The 21,908-nt window shown below is 41.4% G+C and overlaps 1 protein-coding gene across 2 annotated transcripts; it reads left to right on the forward strand.

Annotated features, from left to right (window-relative positions):
- The first annotated feature begins 10,112 nt into the window (after nucleotides 1–10,112).
- Nucleotides 10,113–18,043, forward strand: CLP1 (cleavage factor polyribonucleotide kinase subunit 1). 2 transcript variants are annotated; one of them, XM_033921126.1, is made up of 3 exons: nucleotides 10,113–10,369; nucleotides 11,694–12,386; nucleotides 16,435–18,043. In XM_033921126.1, exons 2-3 carry the CDS (start codon nucleotides 11,778–11,780, stop codon nucleotides 17,104–17,106), a joined length of 1,281 nt encoding a protein of 426 aa, XP_033777017.1. In that variant the 5' UTR covers nucleotides 10,113–10,369; nucleotides 11,694–11,777; the 3' UTR covers nucleotides 17,107–18,043. The 2 variants fall into 2 exon arrangements, with proteins under 2 accessions (XP_033777017.1, XP_033777018.1); XM_033921127.1 differs by lacking the exon at nucleotides 10,113–10,369 and adding an exon at nucleotides 10,377–10,625.
- Nucleotides 18,044–21,908: the final 3,865 nt, after the last annotated feature.

Consider the following 21,908-nt stretch of genomic DNA (forward strand, 5'->3'; position numbering starts at 1 on the left):
GTCTTACTGAGTCAAACCAATGGTTCATCAAGCCCATTAGCCCTTCCTCACGGTGGCCAATCCAGGTCACTATTACCTGGCCAAAACCCAAAGAGTAGCAACATTCCATGCTACCGATCCAGGGCAAGCAGAGGCTTCCCCCATGTCTTAATAACAGACTATGGACTTTTCCTCCAGGAATTTGTCCAAACCTTTCTTAAAACCAGCTACGCTATCCGCTTTTACCACAACCTCTAGCAACGCGTTCCAGAGCTTAACTATTTTCTGGTTTTAAAAGTATTTCCCTGCGCTTTCATCGAGTGTCCCCTAGTCTTTGTCATTTTTGACGGAGTGACAAATCGATCCACTTGTACCCGTTCTATTCCGCTCAGCATTTTGTAGAGCAGAGCATGAAGGGAGACCTTAGGGGAGGAACATTTTTAAATCAAACCCTATCATTTTGAAAAAATACAGATAAAGAATAGAAAAAAAAAATGTGAGTGATTCCCATTGCTCTGAACAATGGAATCAGAGAAAAGTTTGCAAAGTCTGATTCTCTAAAGGGGCAGAGAATGGTTTAAAAAAAAAAAAAATCCCCTGCAGCTTGTTAAACAACTTGTTTTCTTTCATTGTTTCTTTATCTATCCTATTTCAGGGAGCTGATCACATTGGGATGACATTCTGATGCCCAGGTGCAGGTGGAAGTTGGCAGTTGTTTCTCGGCCAAATGGAGTAATTTTGAGCTAGTGAGCCAAAAAGGTTTTTGAAAACAGAAGCCTGCCAAGCTTATTCACATTTCTGCAGAGGAAGAGGCTGTAATTTCACAGAAAGATATATTCAAGCTTATCAGGGCCGTCTCAACCAGCAAAAAGGACCAGACAGTCGCCTAGAGCAGCAGTATGTTTTGTTTTGTTGTTTTTTTTTTGGGGGGGGGGAGTGGTGGAGGGAGGGGGGGAGCACTAAAGAGCAGATGGAGCCCAAGCAAACAATCTGACAACCATACAAACAGGACAAAAGTACTTTTTACCAGCAGGGAAGGTGGGCAGTTTTCAATTTGTTTACGCCATTAAACAAATAACCTTTCAACAGGCTGGTATCTTAACGTTCTTTGCTTTTTTAACATATCTTTCCAATTTTATTCATTTCATTCACATGTTTATTTTATCTTGATGTATTTATTAGAATTGTATGTATTGCTTTCTTGTTGTTAGCTGCTTAGAACCTTCCCGGTATGGCGGCATATAAATAAGTTATTATTATTATTACTATTCTATGTATCACAGTGATGATACATGGATACAAACACATTTATACATTTTTATAAATTGTGGGGTTTTTTTACTAATTATTTTTAGCAAGGAAAAGCTTCAGAACTTATTTGGCCTAGATGTGGGCTTAATGCCTTCAATCATCGGCAAAAACCTTTCTATAAATGTGTACAAATAAACACTTGCATTCTCTTAATCTATAAAAAAGGCAGGGGCCCTTTTGCTAAGCTTAGTGCGCACTAAGGCCCCAATTCTAGAAATGATGCTTACAGTTAGGCGTCTGGATTGACATGCCTAGCCAATCTAGGCATTAGAGAATGACACAGGGACAAATTTTTCCCCGTCCCCATGAATTCTTTTCCTGTACCTGCCCCATTCCTGAAAGCTCTGTCCTCATCAGCACAAGCCTCAAACACTTTCAAATCCTAAGTAGCAAGATTCTAGAGCTCAGATTGTGATGTCATAATGCCTCATTCCACCAATGCCTAAGCTCCGTCCTCATCTGCATAAGCCTCGAACACTTTAAAATCCTAAGTAGCAACATTCTAGAGCTCAGCTTGTGATGTCATAATGCCTCATTCCAAAAATGCCTAAGCTCCGTCCTCATCTGCACAAGCCTCAAAAACTTCAACATCATAAGTAGCAAGATTCTAGAGCTCAGCTTGTGATGTCATAATGCCTCATTCCACCAATGCCTAAGCTCCGTCCTTATCTGCACAAGCCTCAAACACTTTAAAATCATAAGTAGCTACATTCTAGAGCTCAGATTGTGATGTCATAATGCCTCATTCCACCAATGCCTAAGCTCCGTCCTCATCTGCACAAGCCTCAAACACTTTAACATCATAAGTAGCTACATTCTAGAGCTCAGATTGTGATGTCATAATGCCTCATTCCACCAATGCCTTAGCTCCGTCCTCATCTGCACAAGCCTCAAACACATTAAAATCATAAGTGTTCGAGCCTTGTGCGATTAAGACAGAGCTTACAGGAATGGGGCAGGGACAAGGACAGCAACAAAACTCGCAGGGATGGGACAGGGAAATTGAGTTCCTGCGGGGATGGCGATAAATTTGTCATTCTCTACTAGGCATGTAACTTATTTAAAAGGCTTCATCGGCACTGATAGTTGGCAATGAACAACTTGTAAATGACATTAATTGCACTTAATTGAATGATAGGTAGGCATGGTTAGGGGGCAGATTGTGGGCGTGTTTTTCATATAGGTGCCTGTTTTGGACTTAGGTGCCCTCATTTAGGCCAAGAAAACCCTGGCATAAATAGGGTGTGCCTAGGGTTTCCAGTTGTCCAGATTTCCCCGGACATGGCCTACTTTTGAGGACATGTTCGAGGGTCCGGGTGGCTTTTCAAACCCAGCACTTTGTCCTATCAGAGCGCACTGCTAAGACCCTCACCTCTCACCTAGACTCCTGCAACCTGCTCTCTCCCCTTCAATCTGTTCAGAACGCTGCTGCATGTCTCATATTCTGCCAATGTCGCTATGCCCACATTACCCCTTTCCTCAAGTCACTTCATTGGCTTCTTTTCCATTTCCACATGCAGTTCAAACTCCTTTTAGTAACCTACAAGTGTATTTGCTCTGCGGCTCCTCGGTATCTCTCCTCTCCACACCCCCCCCCCCAGGCACTCCGCTCATCCACTAAGTCTCTCTTATCTGTACCAACTCCAGACTCTATCCTTTCTACTTTGCTGCACTGTATGCCTGGAACAAACTGCCTGACCCACTACGTCAAGCTCCGTCTCTGGCAGTATTCAAATCCAGACTCAAAGCCCACTTCTTTGAAGATGCTTTCAATTTCAATCCACCTTCTAGGAATCAATATTTGTCTGTAATTCCACCACCTGAGCACAGTGTACTGATGCACCTTCTTGTCCAGTTTGTCAGTCTTGACTAAATTATAAGCTCTTCTGAGCAGGGACTCTCTTTTCTGCGTATGTCTAGTAGCGCTATAGAAATGATTAGCAATGGTAGTAGGCTTCTGGTGAACACTCTGGGTAGGCCTAAATGATGAGCCTGATGATTGGTCTGACCCAGTATGACTATTGGTGTGACCCAGTATGACTATTCATATGTTCTTAAGCAGAAGAGTAAAATGCAGCACTCCAATGATGGGTCGGGTTTAAAAGATAAATGCTTGTTGTTAATGTATTTATAGAGCCAGATTCAACACTGTTTTGATTATAATTCAACAGTTGCCAGCTCTTTATTTCTCATTGGAGTATGAGAGAAATATTTGATTAAAAATCACACAACTATTTATAAAGTATTCACTAATAGTAAATTTGAATAAATTAAAGTATTAAAAATCTTTTTGTATTCAAGTATTTTTTATTGATTTCAATATATTATCAAGTAAAACTTGTACAGAAAGCAAATTTAACCAAAGCATATTACAATCATTAAACGATAAATCCATACTTAACTTATATGTTAAGTAAAATTACAAAAGAAATTATTATGGTGAAATTAGCTCAAGTCCTCTTTGGATCCAAGAAAGTTACTAGCGAGCAAAAGAAAAATAAACAATACAACAAAGTAATGCTGATTCTATACCTCGAGAACAGTTACATTTTTTCTTTTAGAGCTCAAGATTGTAATTTCTCCTTGTCCAGACGGGACATAGTCAAAAAATTGTTCATATGTTGAGGTTCAAAGAATACATATTTAGTTGAGTGATAACGAACAATGCACTTACAAGGGTGTCTTAAGTAAAATCCTAGTGAGATGACTCCTGGTTTTAAAAGAAGAAAGTCATACCTACGTTTTTGCGTTTCCCTTGAAACATCAGGGAACATTTGAATTTTACAACCAAGGAATTCCTTCTGTTTATTCTTTAGAAATAGTCTCAATAACCAGGACTTATCAATAGAAAGAGCCAATGTAACAACTAATGTTGCAGGTATTGCCATCTCCGGGTCTGACTTCTCCAAAATCTCTGTGATATTCAATGCTTGTCCTTCAGTAGGTTCAGGTTGTTCTTGAAGTGGAGTTTTGCTAGGGAGATAATACACTTGAGAGAATAGTGGTAGGTTCCCTTCCGGGACTTCCAATATTTCTATTAAGTATCTCCTAAGCATGTCTCTAGGTGTAACCAAAGTTACTCTTGGATAGTTTATCAGTCTCAAGTTATTAATACGCGCCTGGTTCTCTAATGACTCTACTTTTCTTCTAAGATTCAAATTATCTTTCATTATAGTGTCCTGGAGTTGTTTTACTGAATAAAATTTTTTTTAAAGGTTTTGACTGATAACACCTAGACCTAAATTGGTGTCCATCTATTGACTGGATTCCAAGGGTTTTTTAAAGTCTTTTCCCCTCTGTTTTAAAAAAGATTATGCACTATATATAGTTGTCAGTGTTCTACATTTTTCATGTTAATCTGAGGATTTGGGGGTTTTTGAACACTCACTAAGTTCTTCACTCATTTTGTTCAGTAGGCTTCTGGTGAACACTCTGACCCAGTATGACTGTTCATATGTTCTTAAGCAGAAGAGCAAAATGCAGCACTCCAATGATGGTGCCCAAATGTCAAGCACCCTGCTAAGAACCTCCAAGAATATTTATGGTGTGAAGTAATTAAATGTAACTTTTCATTTTAATTATATTGGGAGACATCACTTGAGGTTCTATGGTACTTTTCTGTAGCAGGGGCACCTGGCAACCCACTCCTGCTGGAGGAGTGAACTGTGCTGGACACCGCCATTTTGGCACCCAAAAGTATAGGTGCCCAAATGGCAGCACCCTGAAGTCCTGCTTGGCCTTGTATAGGCAAAATGCGGCCATGTGGGGCCCCAATATCTTCATTGGTGCAATAGCAGCATTTTGCAATAAAATTTTTACTGTTGCATCAGACCTTGTAGTTTTCAAATAACCCATTTATCCAGATCATTCTGAAAAGGGGGATGCTGAGGTCTCTGTGTTTGCTAGGAGAGGGGAGAAGGGGCCTAAAAATAAATGGAGGGGTGGCACAAGACTGAAGGTTTGCCTAGGGCGGGGGTCGGCAACCCGCAGCTCCAGAGCCGCATGCGGCTCTTTTCCACCTTTGCCGCCGCCGGACCAATCAGCAAGCAAGGCTTTCATCTGTGTACGTGCTGAGCTCACTGCTCAGCATGGCTATTTCCCGCCGCGACGCCGGACTTGTAAGCTGCATGCCTGCATCGCCAGAATTTAGGTAGGCTGTTTTCATCCCCGTGGGAGTCCCGTGGGCCAGGGGGCGTCCCCGTGGGAGTCCCGTGGGTCAGGGGGGCATCCCCGTGGGAGTCCCGTGGGCCAGGGGGAACAGGGAGACAGAAAGAAAAAGTTGGGGGAGAGAATGAGGTCTGGAGGAGAGGAAACATACAGGAGGCTGAAAGAAAGGAAGATATAGTGAGATGGACACAAAGAAGGGTGATGCTGGAAAATAGGTGGAATGGTAATTCTGACAAACACAGAAGGGAAATGCTGGATCAAGGAGAGATGGGGCTCAGGCTGGATGGAATGAGGAGAAATGCCTTGTTGGCCCGGAACTTCCTCTCCTACATCAGGTTCAGGAGCAAAAATCCCATTAACCAGCTAAATTAAATATTTTAATTAGCTATTAATGTGCAAAAATATATTTTACATTGTTAATTGAAAAAGTCCTTTTTTTCTTCAGATTGACAGCTAACTGCATGATCCTGTATATAGCATTAAGATAAGAAACAATATATGCAGTGTTAGATTTGTTTTATAATGGTTTTGCGGCTCCAAGTTTTTTTTTCTTTTCGAAAACGGGTCCAAGTGGCTCTTTATGTCTTAAAGGTTGCAGACCCCTGGCCTAGGGCAACCTTTATCCTTGTACCATCCTTACATTTCATTTAGAGCAAGCTGGGATATGATCAGAACTGGATTTCAGATTTCAGAATCAACAGGCAGGAACGAAGAGAGGTGGGAAGGGATGATATCCCTCAGAGCTGCTGAAGTGAACAGAACCAGACTCCTAATTTAGCCCAAGTATTTGGTGCCTTCAAAATTTGGTTGTGGTATGGTAGGTTCACTGATGTGAATAAGTACATAAGCATTGCCTCTGCTGAGTCAGACCATAGGTCCATCATGCCCAGCAGTCCGCTCCCGCGGCAGCCCCCCAGGTCAATGACCTGTAGTGATCTATTACTCTAAAGCATTTTGTGCTGTATAGTAACCCTCTAATTGTACCCCTGGATCCCCTTTTCCTTCAGGAACTTGTCCAGTCCCTTTTTGCTCTACCACCTCCTCTGGAAGCGCATTCCAAGTGTCCACCACCCTCTGAGTGAAGAACTTCCTACCTGAGAGGTAAGGAAGATGGGTATCATTTCTGAGATACAGATACCAGAAATGTGCACAATACCAAGGTGAGGATACACCATGGGGTGATACAGAGGCATTATAATATTTTGGGTCTTATTTACCATCCCTTGGGCAGAAGATTTATTTATTTATTTGTTTTATCTCTCATCCTCCGCAGAGAGCTCAGGACAGGTTACAAGTAACAAATAATAATTAAACAAATGAGATACAGAAAACTAAGGGCCTGTTTTACAAAGCTGCGTTAGCAGCGGCCCCGAAGCCCATAGAGATTTAAAGGGCTTCAAGGCTGTTGCCACGCGGTTTTGTAAAACAGGCCCTAAGTAATATGGGCTACAGTGATATTCATCTAATACAGTTGTTCATCCTAAATTAGCAGACACAGAATGATTTATATGAGGATAATTCATTTTGCATTCACAATGCCAGAGATATGTTAGTTTCACATATAGTTAGATCATCTCGAAGCATGCATAGAGAGTCTAGTTCAACATCGTATATGTAGAATACATTGGATTGGGAGTTACAGACTGTATGGTTGCTGATGATGTGCGGAGGGTCCTGGAGTCTAGGTGCTATACCGTAGGAATACTAGACTAAGAGGATTAGATAAAGAAGTAGGTTTTTATTGCTTTACTAAATTTCAAAAGCCCTTTGTGGGATTTGATGTGTGGAGGCAGTTGATTCCAGTACTTTAGCAAGAAATGGGAGTAGGTCCTGCATCTCTAGTATCAACAATGACACTCAGATCTTTTTCTTCTCTATCAGCTCATTTTTTCTCCTCCCTCCGTTCCCCCCCACCCCCCAGGTCCAGTATCTGCCTCCTCTCTCCAACAACAAAAAAATTTGTGCATGTAGTTAGCTCGGGCCGATTTGGAACTTACCTGCAGGATGCCTGAGCACATGCCACGGTAAGTCATTTTAAGCTGTGCGAAACAAATGTTAGCATTTGATATAGCTTAGTAAAAGGATCCTTTAGATTTTTCTGTTTTCATCCTATTTTTCTCTTACCTGTATAATAATATCTAGGGTTGTGAGAGCCCCTTACTACTACTACTACTATTACTACTATCCATTCAGTTGTGCCCGACCCTTGGATACACTGTAGGCCAGTCCTCGCCATGCTTCCCTGTTTTCCATGGCTTCTTTCAATTACTTGATGTTCATTCCTGTGTCATTCTTGATGGTATCCAGCCAAAGGGCTTTTCATCTCCCCTGCTTCCTTTTACTACTGACCATTCCGAGTAGCACCTCCTTTTCTAGTGAATTCACCCTCATCACATGTCCAAAATAGGTCAGTTTCTTTTTAGTAATCTTGCCTTCCAGGGAAAACTCTGGGTTTATATGATCAAGAACCTCTTTATTGGTGATTCTAGCTGTCCATGGGATTCATAGAAGTCCTCTCCAGCACCACAGCTCGAAGGCATCGAGTTTTCTTTTCTCTGCTTTTGTGAGTGTCCATGTCTCGCAGCCATATGTTGTGATTGGGAACACAATGGCAGTGATCAGTTTTTGTTTAATGGTTTACTGAGATGTCTTTGCACTTCCATATTTGGTCCATACTCACCAGGGCTACACGCCCCAGTGCTAATCGGCACTTGATCTCTTGTTGAACTGCCACTGTGATCAATGAAGGACCCAAGGATAATGAAGTTGTCAACCACTTCTATTTCTTCATTGTTGATCTTTATCTTTACATGAAACCATAAAATGTTTGAGGTGGTCACCTCAGATAAATATACTTTTTAAAGTTTCAGATACATAAGAATGCATGGATATGGTTTGTTTTTTTTAATCATTTTTATTAAATTTTCAATATGTATACACACAATTTCAACAATATAAATACAAACATTTTCAACCATATAATATCAAATAAAAATAATAAATTAACTAATTTAATAACTAATTCCTTCATAACCCTCCCCCCATATATAATTAATGTTTTCAAGACCAATCTATTAAAATACTACTACATGCTTTAGAAGTTAATGTATTTAAAAAATGTTGCCAAATCGTAACACCTGTCCCTTCCTAGTGTCCCATTCAGAAATAGACATACTTTTCATTATTAAAAGATGTAACATATTAGAGTGCCATTGACTATCGGCCTCTTTTACAAAGTCATGCTAGCAGCTGCATTGCACTAACGGCCCCGAAGCCCATAGAGATTTAAAGGGCTTCAGGGCTGTTGCTGCGCAGCTTTGTAAAAGAGGCCGTATGTTTTTTTAATCTCATTTTGATGTAGGACTCTGTGATCTCATTTTCAAATGAAAGCAGAATAAATTCAGGAGCGAAAGAGTCCCTTTGAATTAAGCATCCAACCGTAGCCATAGGTCTGGCAAAGGATCCCTCCTGGACAATCAAACTCTGCCTCACAAGACCTTAATCCAAAAGCTGAGGAGGAATAGGGGCCAACAGCCTGAGTGGTAAGGGTTCTTACATGGCTTTGGCTCCAGCATTTTTGGCTTCCTCCATGTAGCCCTTAAAGGCAGTTCCCATCTTTTCTAGCAGCAGCACCAACCATCCCATCTTTTCTAACAGCAGCACCAACCACCTTTCCCTGCTCCCAGGGTGAATATCTGACACAATAAGGCCTTGATCAATCCGCACACTGCTCCCCTACAGCGGCACTGCACGGTCACTTCCAGCATCTGCCACAGCAGAAATAACAATTTACATGATGCAAGGATGTTTCGATTCACTCACTGTACTCCTGAGCTCATCCTTTGTCCTACTTCCAAAGAGGAGGCTCACTCCTTGTGAACTCATCTAGACTCCCAGACACCCTGCTGGTGCCACTCCCAGTGCAAAATAGAACACAACAAGCACCAAGAGGCTGTAAACAATAACTCTTCAGCACCAGACTAGAACTCGGCTATGCCACTTTGTTGCTGAATCTGCTTTGATGGCACCCACTCCCCAAACTTCTTACCTTCTTTTAAAAAAAAAAAAAAAAAAAAATCTATTTATTGTTCTCTGCAGTGTGGGAGCACAGGGAAGGCAAGACTGGATAGGCATTAGAGCGACTAGAAAAAAGAGAAGGACAGGCACCCTCCAGGTAGAGCTGGAGAGCCACAAAATATTGATGAGCACAAGTAACAAGGCACACAAGAGAACCTGTGCTGTCTCCATCTGCTGGTTGGCAGACGCAACCCACTGGCTCTGGACTGATCGACAATAAGGAAACTAAAACTGTACCAGCCACAGTCACTGCACTATCCGCATATTCATTGTCACTACTAATATAACACCGAATATACAGATTAAATTAAATGGCAGTACCAGCATTTAACTTAAATCTGTGATTGCACCTGCTGGAAAAAAAAAAAAAAAAAAGAAGCCTTATTTACGTAGTCCATACGATGAGACTGGCCCCAAAATGGGTAAAAGCTGGCCTAAGATACCAGAAGCCATTTCAGCCCCGCATACAGTTCAAGCGCAGAGTTTCTTACATTGGGACAGAACTGATTACACTTCCTGGCGCTGCAAACTGACGTCAAACCTCCACGCCGGAAGTGACGTGAGTCTATGGCCAGTTCAGTTAAAGCCGCTGCTCTATAGGCACGGACTCCGATCGCTCAGTCACTTCCGGGCTGTTTAGGAAGTTTTGCCTGCTGTCAGGCCTTGAAGAAGAAGAAGCAGCGGCAGGATGTGTCCCGAACAGCGGCAAACTGCCATTCTGTACCCGCCCCTCCCAGCTCGGCCTCCGTCTCCACGCGCGTTACTACATCCGGGGGCGGGAGGTGTCGCGCCGGAAGTAATATCGTTGCGGCCTGTTCGTGCTTCGTTTTGCCCGGTGAGTGGTTCCCTCCGCTGTTTCTCGCTTGTTCGGTTTATCTAATTTCTCGGTTTGGCGCTTGAGAATGTGCTTGACGCGCTGGTCTGGTGGTGGAACGAAATCGGTCTTTGGTGCGGTGACCTGTCGACCTTTTTCCCCGAAATGCATCGGCACATTTTTTTGAGGATGATGGCGGGTGCTAAACAGTACATGTGCCTAGACAGAATAAAGCCTTTTTGCCCTATATTAGAGGTGCTGTACATCAACAGAGCTGGTACTTATGCATTTTTGTTCTTCACCGCCCCCTCTCCAGTCTCGATAATTTAAAGTGTTCTGACTCCTCAATTCACTATCTCATCCATATAGATTTTTTCTTAATATACACCTTTATTTGGTATTTATAGTTAATTTTTCTCTTCCACATGCACTCACCCTTTTAAATTCTTTGTGTTTTTACATGTCCCCATCTGGTTCACACACACTCCCTCCGTTATCAAATTCTAACACCACATATCTGTACCCACAGTTTAATGATTAAGTATACATTTTCTCACCAGGACCCCTGAAGAAGGCGTGTTGATCGAAATACGGACTGTTGGTTCCTGTATTTTGTAAAAAGTGTTCTATTTGTACGCAACAATCTGTTTGTTCTGTTTAAATAAACTCTGCTTGTATCTTGTACATCTGTGTGCAATTCCTTTCTTTGTCCTTGGTTTATCACATTTTCACTGCTGCCCCTGTGTCATGATTTATTTTGTGTTGTGATGTATAGGAGCCAGCTCTCGGTGCTTGAGCACCCAAAATATTGAACAAACTCCTTGATTATATTCAGGGAGAAGTAATTTAGGGGTACTAACCCAAAATAATCATTTTGAAAAGTTGGGTCTTCTCTCATGATGAATCATAAAGAAAAATTTGACACGATAAATCAAGTTGATTTAAAGAGAAAAAATGACATCTTCTGAAACATGAAAAATGACATATGTCCTGAAACAACTGATTTTGGGGGACTTGTAAAGCAATAAATACATTCCCTGAGACACCTTTGGATGAGCTAAAATGAATGTAGATGAATAAATTGGAAGGGAAGAAATGTTTAATTTGGGGTTATTGCAGTCTGGAACCAATTTTTAGTTGGCATCCCAAAACATGCTATAGTCAGACATTAAGGGCCCCTTTTACAAAGCCATGATAGCAATTCCCATGCAGCAAATACAACATAGCCCGTTGTGTTCTTATGGGTTGCACCAGGACTTACTACCACACTTTGTAAAAACCAATTTTAACATCTTAACTAATCTGTTGGGTATTTAACTCAGTGGTTTTTTGTTTCTGCCTACAGTTTACCATTTAGTTCCTGATCCTGCTCTATTTTCGGACCTTACCCAAAGCACGACAATTGTGGGTACTGTTGTCACCAGAAATCATGACAGAGGAGTCGGGTGAGGAGAAGCGAACAGCAACAGTAAAGTATGAACTGGAAAAAGAGACAGAATTGCGCTTTGAAGTAGAGGCATCGCAGACAGTCCAGATGGAACTCCTGTCAGGCATGGCTGAAGTCTTTGGCACTGAGCTGACCCGCAACAAGAAATTTATCTTTGATGCTGGCTGCAAAATGGCAGTGTTCACGTGGCATGGATGCACTGTGCAGCTGAGCGGACACGCTGAGGTGGCCTACATCTCTAAGGACACCCCTATGCTGCTGTATCTCAATACACACACTGCACTTGAGCAGATGAGGCAGCAGGCAGAGAAGGAGGATGAGAGAGGACCTCGGGTGATGGTTGTGGGGCCGACTAATGTTGGAAAGTCCACTTTGTGTCGTCTGCTGCTGAACTATGGTGTACGCACAGGGCGGCGGCCAACTTATGTGGATCTGGATGTGGGGCAGGGTTCCATTTCCATTCCAGGAACCATGGGAGCTCTATACATTGAGCGCCCAGCAGATGTGGAGGAGGGATTCTCAGTACAGGCACCGCTAGTATATCACTTTGGGTCAACTACTCCTGGCACAAACATTAAATTGTACAACAAGGTGAGGATACTCAGAGAAATGGTAATGTGGGATGGGATATGAAAATGCAGAAAGGAAGCACAGTATCTCTAATTATAAATAGCTTTGATATGAAAATTGTACCTCTCTTACAACCCCCTTCAAGTTTATTTGCACATTTTTTGTGCACTAAGCAACTTACTAGTTATACACAGTGAGATTTGTAGAGCAGCTACATGGTCCATTCTGCATACCTTTTACAAAGTATTTTACACAGTGGATGTGGCAGCACAACAGGATGCAATTTTTGGGTTCTCGGTCTTGCCCTAGACTCAAGGAACTGCTTTGGTATATCACATCCTTCAACATTACTGTATCCTTTGCACTGGAAGGGAAGATTAGGTTCTTACCTTGATAATCTTTCCAGTAGAAAGATACAGTAGTGCCTGTTCAGTTTACAGTTCACCTTCTTTCTGCCTTGAACAGATGTGTGTCCAGGGCTAGAGATCTTCTGCTAGTCAGATATGAAGAACAAGAGATCATTTAAAAAAAGCAAAGGGCGAGTCTCTATGAGCTCCATAAATATTAGTGCTTGTTACACTCAGAAGGTGACTTGTTCATTCCACCTGGGTTTGTGTGATGTTTTGTATTAACTTTATTCACTATGGGGCTCATAATTGAAAGAGAAAAATGTCCAAAAAACGGCCTAAGTTGGCACTTGGACGAACATTTCCCAAATACGTCCGAGTGCCGATAATAAAAACGGGTTTTGGACGTATTTCTAAATGTCCTAGGCCCTCATAGTGCCGCTGAACGACCAAAGCTAAACGGGGTGTTTTGGGAATAGTGTCGAGAGCGGGAGTTGGGCGGGACGTGGGCCAGCGTAGACTTAGTCGTACAGCATGTATAACCGAAAGTTATACAGGCCAGGATCGACGGAACTTGGACAAAAATCCACCTAAAGTCACCAGATAAGCACTGCAAACACATAAAACACCGCCACACACTACCCCAGTGATCACCGATTTCCCCCCCCAACCCCCATAAAAATATTAATCACACCTTTAAAATTCAGCCTCCAGACCATCATCACCTGGCAGCCTGGCATAGTAAAACCTAGTCGTCCAGCACAGAGGCGGCTTAAGCCATCTTGAGGGTGGGTTAGGGACTCATGGAGAGGAGGACCCATGCCCATAAGCCCCTGTAATCACTGCTTTGATACTTAAACATGTGCATTGCCCTATATACCCCCAAAACCCTTTCTTACTGGCATATAAGTGGCTCCTGCAGCCATAAGGGCTATTGGGGTGGTAGATAAGTGGGTCTATGGGATTCTGGAGGTGGTTTGGGGGGCTCACCATGACCTATAAGGGAGCTGTAGTGAGGAGAAGACATGGCACCCTTTTTGTGAAGTTCACAGCAATGCCCTGTAAGGTACCCCACTATTTAGGTGGCATGTCTGGGTGTTCAGTCCATCACTTTGCAGACCCCTCCCACGTCCAACAGGGCTTGTTCTAGGTATTTTTGACTTGGACGAAAAGTTAGACAAAAAAATGGTATAAAGATGGATGCTTTAGCGACTTGGACGATCAGATCGGCAGGATGTATAGTTAGACGATTTTCGAAACAAAAAAAATTTTGGACGTAGTTTTCGAAAATGTCTTAGGCTGTTTTTTATTTTGGACGACTTGCGACTTAGACGAAAACAGACTTAGACGTACCTTTCGATTATGCCCCTCCACATTTGTTTCAGAGCTGAATAGCAATGTATTGTTGGACGTTCCCAAACCTCCCCTTATGTCTCCTTTTAGTGTGGTTATCGCATGCTTTGGTATAAATTGAGGAGACAGGGCACAGCCCACTGAGGAAGGAGATGGAGTTGAAAGATGTGAGTGATATCCTTCTGTAAGAAACTTGTGGTTTTGAGAATATAACCTGTCCATCAAGAATACTGTATTCTACTAGAAAGATTATCAAAGTAAGAACCTAATCTTCCCATATTCTATATCAGCCAGTTCACCATTATCAACTTGTTTACATCTTCAAAAAAATCTAATAAATGGTAAGGAAGGCTTGCCTTTTTTTAACCCATGCTGATAACATTATTAAACCCTGTCTTTTTATTTGGTCAATGGTCTAGATTTTTTGGTATAGCTTCAATAATTTTGCCCAATGTCATGGTATCTCAGATCACACTGGATCCTTTTTGAAAAATTGGTGTTAATGTTGGCCATCCTCTAGTCTTCAGGTATCGTGGACAATTTAAAAACGATAGGTTATAGATTATAAGTAATGGTTGAGTGTTTCCATCTGTAAGCTCTTTCAGGAGTCTGGAGTAAACTTTAATGCTATTTTTTTTTTTTTTTTTAAGATCCACCAATATTTATGTGATTGGGTAATGTCTGCACTTTTGCAAAATGTCTTCATTGTGAATGTTCTTATGTAACCTGTTCTGAGCTTCGGGGAGGACAGGCTAGATATCGAAATAAATAAATAACTTGAACCAACCAAGATGGCTTTTCAATGATGAATGCAGGTTGGATTTACAGTATGTTAGCAAGAGGACTTTTTCTGCTAGAATGTACTTGTCTGTCTGCCAAGAATGTAATTGAGAACATAGAACATAAAACTTGCCATACTGGGACAGACCAAAGGTCCATCAAGCCCAGTATCCTGTTTCCAACAGTGGCCAACTCGGGTCACAAGTACCTGGCAAGATCCCAAAGAGTAAAACTGATTTTATGTTGCTTACCCTAGGAATAAGCAGTGGATTTCCCCAAGTCCATCTTAATAATGGCTTGTGGACATTTGTTGGGGTTTTTTTTTAATATATCTTTATTCATTTTTAATCATTCAACAAGTGTACAATTTAATATCATACATATTCTTGAAAACATCACTTGTAAGTCTATCAAGAAAAACAACAATTGTATATATATAAATCCATAACCCACCCCCTTCCCATTATTAATAGTATACACAATAAAATAAGAACCCTTCCCCCTCCCTATTATTCATGGTGTATATTTCAATAAAATAACTGGTGTTTAATCATCACAAAAAGATGTCAAATGGCCCCCATATTTTAGAAAAGGTCTTATAATTTCCATTTTGTATAGCTATTGATCTTTCCATTTTGAACATATGACATAATGAGTTCCACCAAAAGGTGAAATTAAGTTAACTGCAATCCTTCCAATTGTGGACATTTGTTTTAGGAAATTATCAAACTGACCTTTGTTTGTATAGTTTGTTCTAGACTTAAATTGATTTGCTTTAGTTGCTACAAACCACCATCAAAGAAGGTTTTAATTGTAGGAATAACCCAAACATTTTGTTCTAGACTTAAATTGATCTGCTTTAGTTGCTACAAACCACCATCAAAAAAGGTTTTCATTGTAGGAATAACCCAAACATTCTCCTCAGTAAAGACTGAGGCAAGGAAAGACTTAGTTTTCTACCATTGCTTTATCCTCCCCTGAGCCCTCATTTTACCTCTTTGCTGTCAGTAGTTCAGCCAACTCCTTCCATAGGGTTTGTACTTTGGATGTATGTGCAAACAGTTCTGCCTCTACAGAAAGCTGCTGTTCAAAGTCTCTCTTGCCTTGTCTTATTTTTTACATCTAACTTGTTGGTGCTTGTGATCATCCCTAGTTTTTTTATAGGGTTTGCTTTTTATGTTCTTAATGATGCACTCTTTGATTTCACTATCTCTTCCACTTTAAAATTAAATCATGCTGGCTGTCATTCAGTGTTCATTTAACCCCCTTTTAATGCACAGAATATATTTTATCTGGAATTATCTTAAATAATCTCTATACCTTATCCAAACTTTGGACCCCAGCAACTGCTCCTTTTAGGTTTTTTTCTTAATTAATTTCTTCCTTTTATCATGGTTTCTTATTTTAGTTAATTGCTTTAGCGTAGTGATCCCAACATCCATTTCCCCACAGGTCTATATCCTAATGATTTCTCTCTCTCTTTCTCTGTCATCTTTTTTTCACATGTAGTTGGTTTATTTGTGGGGATTGGAAAGAGTGAGTCACAGGACGAAAGACAATTGACTGCTTTTCTCATTTCTTTCTGGTAGATCACATCACGCCTGGCAGAAATCTTCAACCAGCGCTGTGAGGTGAACAGACGGGCATCAGTCAGTGGCTGTGTTATTAACACATGTGGCTGGGTGAAGAGTTCAGGTTACCAGGCACTTGTACACGCGGCTTCAGCCTTTGAAGTAGATGTAGTGGTGGTGCTGGACCAGGAGCGGCTCTACAATGAAATGAAGCGTGATCTCCCGCATTTTGTGCGCATTGTCCTATTACCCAAATCTGGTGGTGTGGTGGAACGTTCTAAGGACTTCCGGCGTGAATGCCGGGATGACCGCATCCGTGAGTATTTCTACGGATTCCGGGGCTGCTTCTACCCACATGCTTTTGATGTGCGCTTTTCAGATGTGAAGATTTACAAAATTGGAGCACCTACCATTCCAGATTCTTGCCTGCCACTGGGAATGTCACAAGAGGACAATCAACTGAAGCTGGTGCCAGTAACACCAGGTAGAGACATGGTGCACCATCTGTTAAGTGTCAGCACTGCGGACAGCATAGAAGAAAACATCTCTGAGACTAGTGTGGCTGGTTTCATTGTAGTGACAGGTGTGGACCTTGAGAGGCAGGTGTTTACTATACTGTCCCCTGCACCACGGCCCTTACCTAAGGGCATCTTGCTCATCATGGACATACGCTTTATGGACCTTAAGTGATAACTAGCATTTAATGTAATATTACCACTAGTGGGGTAACTATGGAGCTAAACAGTACTGGACTCATTCCAGTATACCTCTGGAACTTCCTTCATGGATTGAATTTTTGGGCTTCAATATCTGTGGCCAGAACTGGGACAGGGATTTCTCAGGTCTTGAGAAGTGGTAAACTTCTTGTCTTTAATAGGCCTTTGTTGGGAAGGGAACCATTTGGAGGGGAAAAAGTGTTGGTTCTAGGAATAAAGAGACTATTGTCATTCTCTCTGCAATTCCCCTCAAACACCAGCAGAATCTCACTGCCTTTATTATACTTTAACAGGTAGAGGCTGAGAGCTGATAGCAATGGATTTTATTACTGACAAATGATTTTCCATTATTTGTATATTTTCTCTCTTCTGAGTTTTTTTTTAACTTTTTTCAGATTCCTGATTGCAGGTGTCCAACTGCAAAAGCCAGTGGCAGTTAGCTTAGCTAATAAAGTAATTGTTTCCATCTAAAGTTTCTTTAAGAGATCTTTCCATTGTGATTTCTACAGGAAAGAGTGTTTATCATTATTTTGAATATTGCTATTGTACTGGTGAATTATCAGTGCAGTGACATACTTTGTTCTCAGGCCTGTGGCCTAAATCTTCAAATTCGTGTTAACCTAATGAAAATTTTATAAATGAGTATTTTTAATTAATAAATATTCAAATCTTTTTCTAAACAGAAAATAAACATTGCAAAAGGAGAGCTGGTCCCATAATGAGAAAGCTATTGTATTTAAAATGATGGTCTGCCTTCCCTGTCCTGTTTAAAAAAACAAACAAACAAAACACCCCAGAAGTATCTAAAGCATAGAGCTATGGGAGCTGAGCTATAAAATAGTGGGAATCTTTATTAAACTGCTATGTATATAGTTTTATTTTGTCTTTTTAATAAAGAGTTTTTGTCAGTATCCTGGTGTTTTTAATTCATAATAAAATAGCCCCAGGCGATAGCTGAGAATTAGAAAGACTGGCCATTTCAGATGAGAATGATGTAGTGTAATAGCTTTATAGAGGGACCAAATATTCCACTGTAATATTCCATTTAATCACACAGTATCCATATGTCTTAATATTTGAATGTTCCTAAGAAGCAGACTGGTATGAGGAAAAGATCGATTTAGTCTTCCGTTATATGAATGGGGAAAGCATAGGGAGTATTGCTCATGGAATTATTTCCAATTCCTCTTACTGTGTGTCTGGGTCTTTGTGGTATCGGAGCCAGAAAGGAGAGGGAGAGCAATATTGAATGAGTAATACCAGTCTAGTCTATTGGTTTCGAAAGGGTAATAAATAAAATAAAATGTAATTATAAATCTAACCACTGGATGCCACTATTAACGTACCTTAAAGAATAGATTAAGCAGCGGGTGCTACGATTGCCATGCTTCTCTACTAGTAGCAGTATGCATAGCAAACAGTAGCAGCAAACTACACCGTTCAGTCACTAGGTATTACTGTACATAGCAACCATTATGAAAGTTACACATATCAGTCTCTAGATTTTACAGTAGAATTTACAACAAGAAAATGAATAAGAGCCAGCCTAGCAGGGGTAGGCAGCGCTGGGAAGGGAGGAACAGGCCTTCCCCTTTCCATAGGAGGGGCCATAAGCAACCTGGGCCAATCAGAGCCTTAGGCCCCTCCCCGGGGCATCCTAGGATGCACCAGGAAGGCGAAGACCCACCATTTTATAAGAGGCAGGCCTGCCAGCAGGTAGGCATCTCTCCAGCTGGACTTCTTGAATAAGGTGGGGGGGGGTCATTGGGGGCAGTTAGAGTATATGACGGCAGGAGAGAATGGGCATCTCTCCTGCTGCGGGGGGGGGGGGGGGGGGGTTTGGGCAATGCGAGAGAGAGTGGGCATCTCTCCTGCCAATCTAATGCGGGTGTATTCTACGCATGTGCTGATCACTACCACCAGCAACTCATCACAAGTAAATTTAGCGAGCCTACACTCTGCTCCATGAACCTTATTTGCATGCCTGTCGATTCTTACCACAAAGCTTTGAGAATCTTCCCCTGAATCCCTTATCGCATCTGTCTGAAAGTCCAGGGCTTTGCAGGGTACTTCTCTATGCAAATGGTCCTTTGTTAATCTCAAATACTGGTCTTTTAGGAGTCATTTAGTAGCACTAGCATTCTCAGGGTCAGATTTGTTTAATATCCCAAAATCATTTGCCTGGACACCACCAACACATAGTAATGTAATGCTGACAGTATCCATGTTCCAGTATAGCACTGACCTCCAAAGGAGGAAGATAAGATTCAGCTTTAATACTAAAACCCATCCTATGAAGAGCAGATGGCCCAATAGCTGCTAGGTTTTCAGAAAAGAAAATGGAGTGAACCTATTAATGAATAGATGTGAACCCTCACTAGAAACCCCATTAGAAGAGGAATTGAAGAACACAGATCTGACCTGGGAAGGGTTTGTGAAAAAATAAGCAGAAGGAGCTTGAACAAACAATGAACCCTTTGTAGACAGGCCCAAGTAAAAGAGAAATAAACAAGATTTTTCGCAAAAAAAGAACACCCTTACAAAAGGGTAAAACTAAGGCTCCATGAGTACCAGAAGAGTCACTAAAGTGGATCTTCAAAGGGATAAACCCCTCAAGGGACTGGGAGCCAGAAAAGACCAGGACGCTCTCCTCCAAAATTTGGAACCACATAGATAGGGGAAAAGCTCCTCCAATAATGTCATGTAATACTTAGTAGCTCAAACTGGTCGCAATGAAGCTGGCAGAGAACACCCCGAGCTATAACCAGGAATAGAAATGTGTCACTTATTTCAAAGAAGGATGCAAGATATATATAAATACTCCAGAGTAGGAGCAGGTATACAAAGCTCAGGCAAGTCAAAAAGGGCTCCATAATTTGATTTGATTTATTTGCTTGATAGTCTGCTGCATACAATAATGTATTAAAGCGGTTTACACTTAAAATGCATAACATAATACAATATAAACAATTTCCTGTAACATCCAATATAAACTGATTAAAACAATTTGTTTTCTACATCAATTTAATCCCATCGCTGTATTCAGTACATCTATCAGAAAGCTATCAAAGCAAGTTTAAGACAACCCAAGGCTGTTTCTAAATAACCAGGTTTTTAAAGCTTTGCAATAGACAGTGTCATTAGAAAAAGACATAAAAATCAATGGGCAATCTATTCCAAAGATGAGGTGCAATGTAACAGAATGCTCTATTTTGAATACCTAACCAATGCAGATTAGCTCATGAGTGGAAAGAAATGAATAAAGCATGCATAAACCAGCAGGAGCCTGGCAGAGTAGCAGGAAATGCTTGCAGGCAGGTAACCCGGCTAGAAACCTCCCCCCCTCCCCAGCAGTTTAGAGGCTTAGGAGCTGCCAAGCCTTGGATAACAAAATGCAGAGAAATTAAACAAAACACTCTACAATCATCGCACACTACTTTAAAAATGTTTATAATCTTGAGAACCATATGTTCAGAATTTTTTATGATCTGTGCCGGTCTCAACATTTATGACAGCAAAAACAAAAGAACATCAAGATTCCACTTAATAGATGAGGGAAACCACAAAAACAGAGAAGTAGAGTTGATAAGCCGGATGAACCAAGTTTATTTACGCAGTCATAAAATGAAAATAAATTAGTTGAAAACCTCAAAGCTGAAATAAGTTTCTTCAAATGTAATCCAAAATCAAAATAAAGTCCAGAAGGTGTGGTGTGTGTGTATGCCTTTGAGTTGACCACTGACCTGTGGCGGTATGCGCAGTGAGGAATCCTCCCTGTGATGTTCCAAGGCAGAGTACAGCACTGGTTTGCCATTGCATTCTTCTGCGTAGTGTGTGTCTTCTTCATTATGTTGCTGCTGCCCAACATAAGGCCCTGCAGACTATAGCACCTGGTATTCCCCAGTGGTCCCCCATTCAGGTACTAGCCAGGCCTGATGCTACATAGCTTCTAATAGCAAGAGTGGGCCTACCCAGGGCAGCCAGGCTGTAGTTGGAATAGCAAATTCCAAAATGTCATTCAGGCAGATGATTCTGCTAAAGACTGTGTCAGTATGGAGTTGTGACAGTAGGAGTCAAAAAAACCCTAAATGACTCAAGGCCAAAATACGGTTCTACAAATGTAGCCCTAAAGCAGGGGTGTCCAATGTCGGTCCTCGAGGGCCGTAGTCCAGTCGGATTTTCAGGATTTCCCCAATGAATATACATGAGGTCTATTTGCATGCACTGCTTTCATTGTATGCTAATAGATCTCATGCATATTCATTGGGGAAATCCTGAAAACCCGACTGGATTGCGGCCCTCGATGACCGACATTGGACACCCCTGCCCTAAAGCCAAAAAATGGTCCATTGGTACAATAGCAGATTTGGAAATCTCCTTCCAGCAGATGATGCAACTAAAGTCTGTGCCAATGTTAAAGGGTGGTAGATGCGTGGAACAGTCTCCTGGAAGAGGTGGTGGAGACAAAGACTATGTTTGAATTAAAGAAAGTGTGGGATAGGCATGTGGGATCTCTTAGAGAGGAAGAGATAATGGTCACTGCGGATGGGCATTTGGCCTTTATCTGCCATCATGTTTCTATGAAAGAGAAGGTCCTCTAAGAATAAAAATAATAGAGTGCACATAAGAAAAACAGAACAGAGAGGAGCACAGGAAGAAGCAGCAGACAGGAAAACCAAGTGTTTTCTCATTTTGAACAGAGGCCAGTTGAACTCACACAGGAAAAGCGACTAGCAAAACATAACTCAGAAGGTGAGAAGAAAAACCTGATGCTAT

The sequence above is a fragment of the Geotrypetes seraphini genome, chromosome 14, assembly GCF_902459505.1.
Source record: "Geotrypetes seraphini chromosome 14, aGeoSer1.1, whole genome shotgun sequence".
Classification (NCBI taxonomy): Eukaryota; Metazoa; Chordata; class Amphibia; order Gymnophiona; family Dermophiidae; genus Geotrypetes; species Geotrypetes seraphini.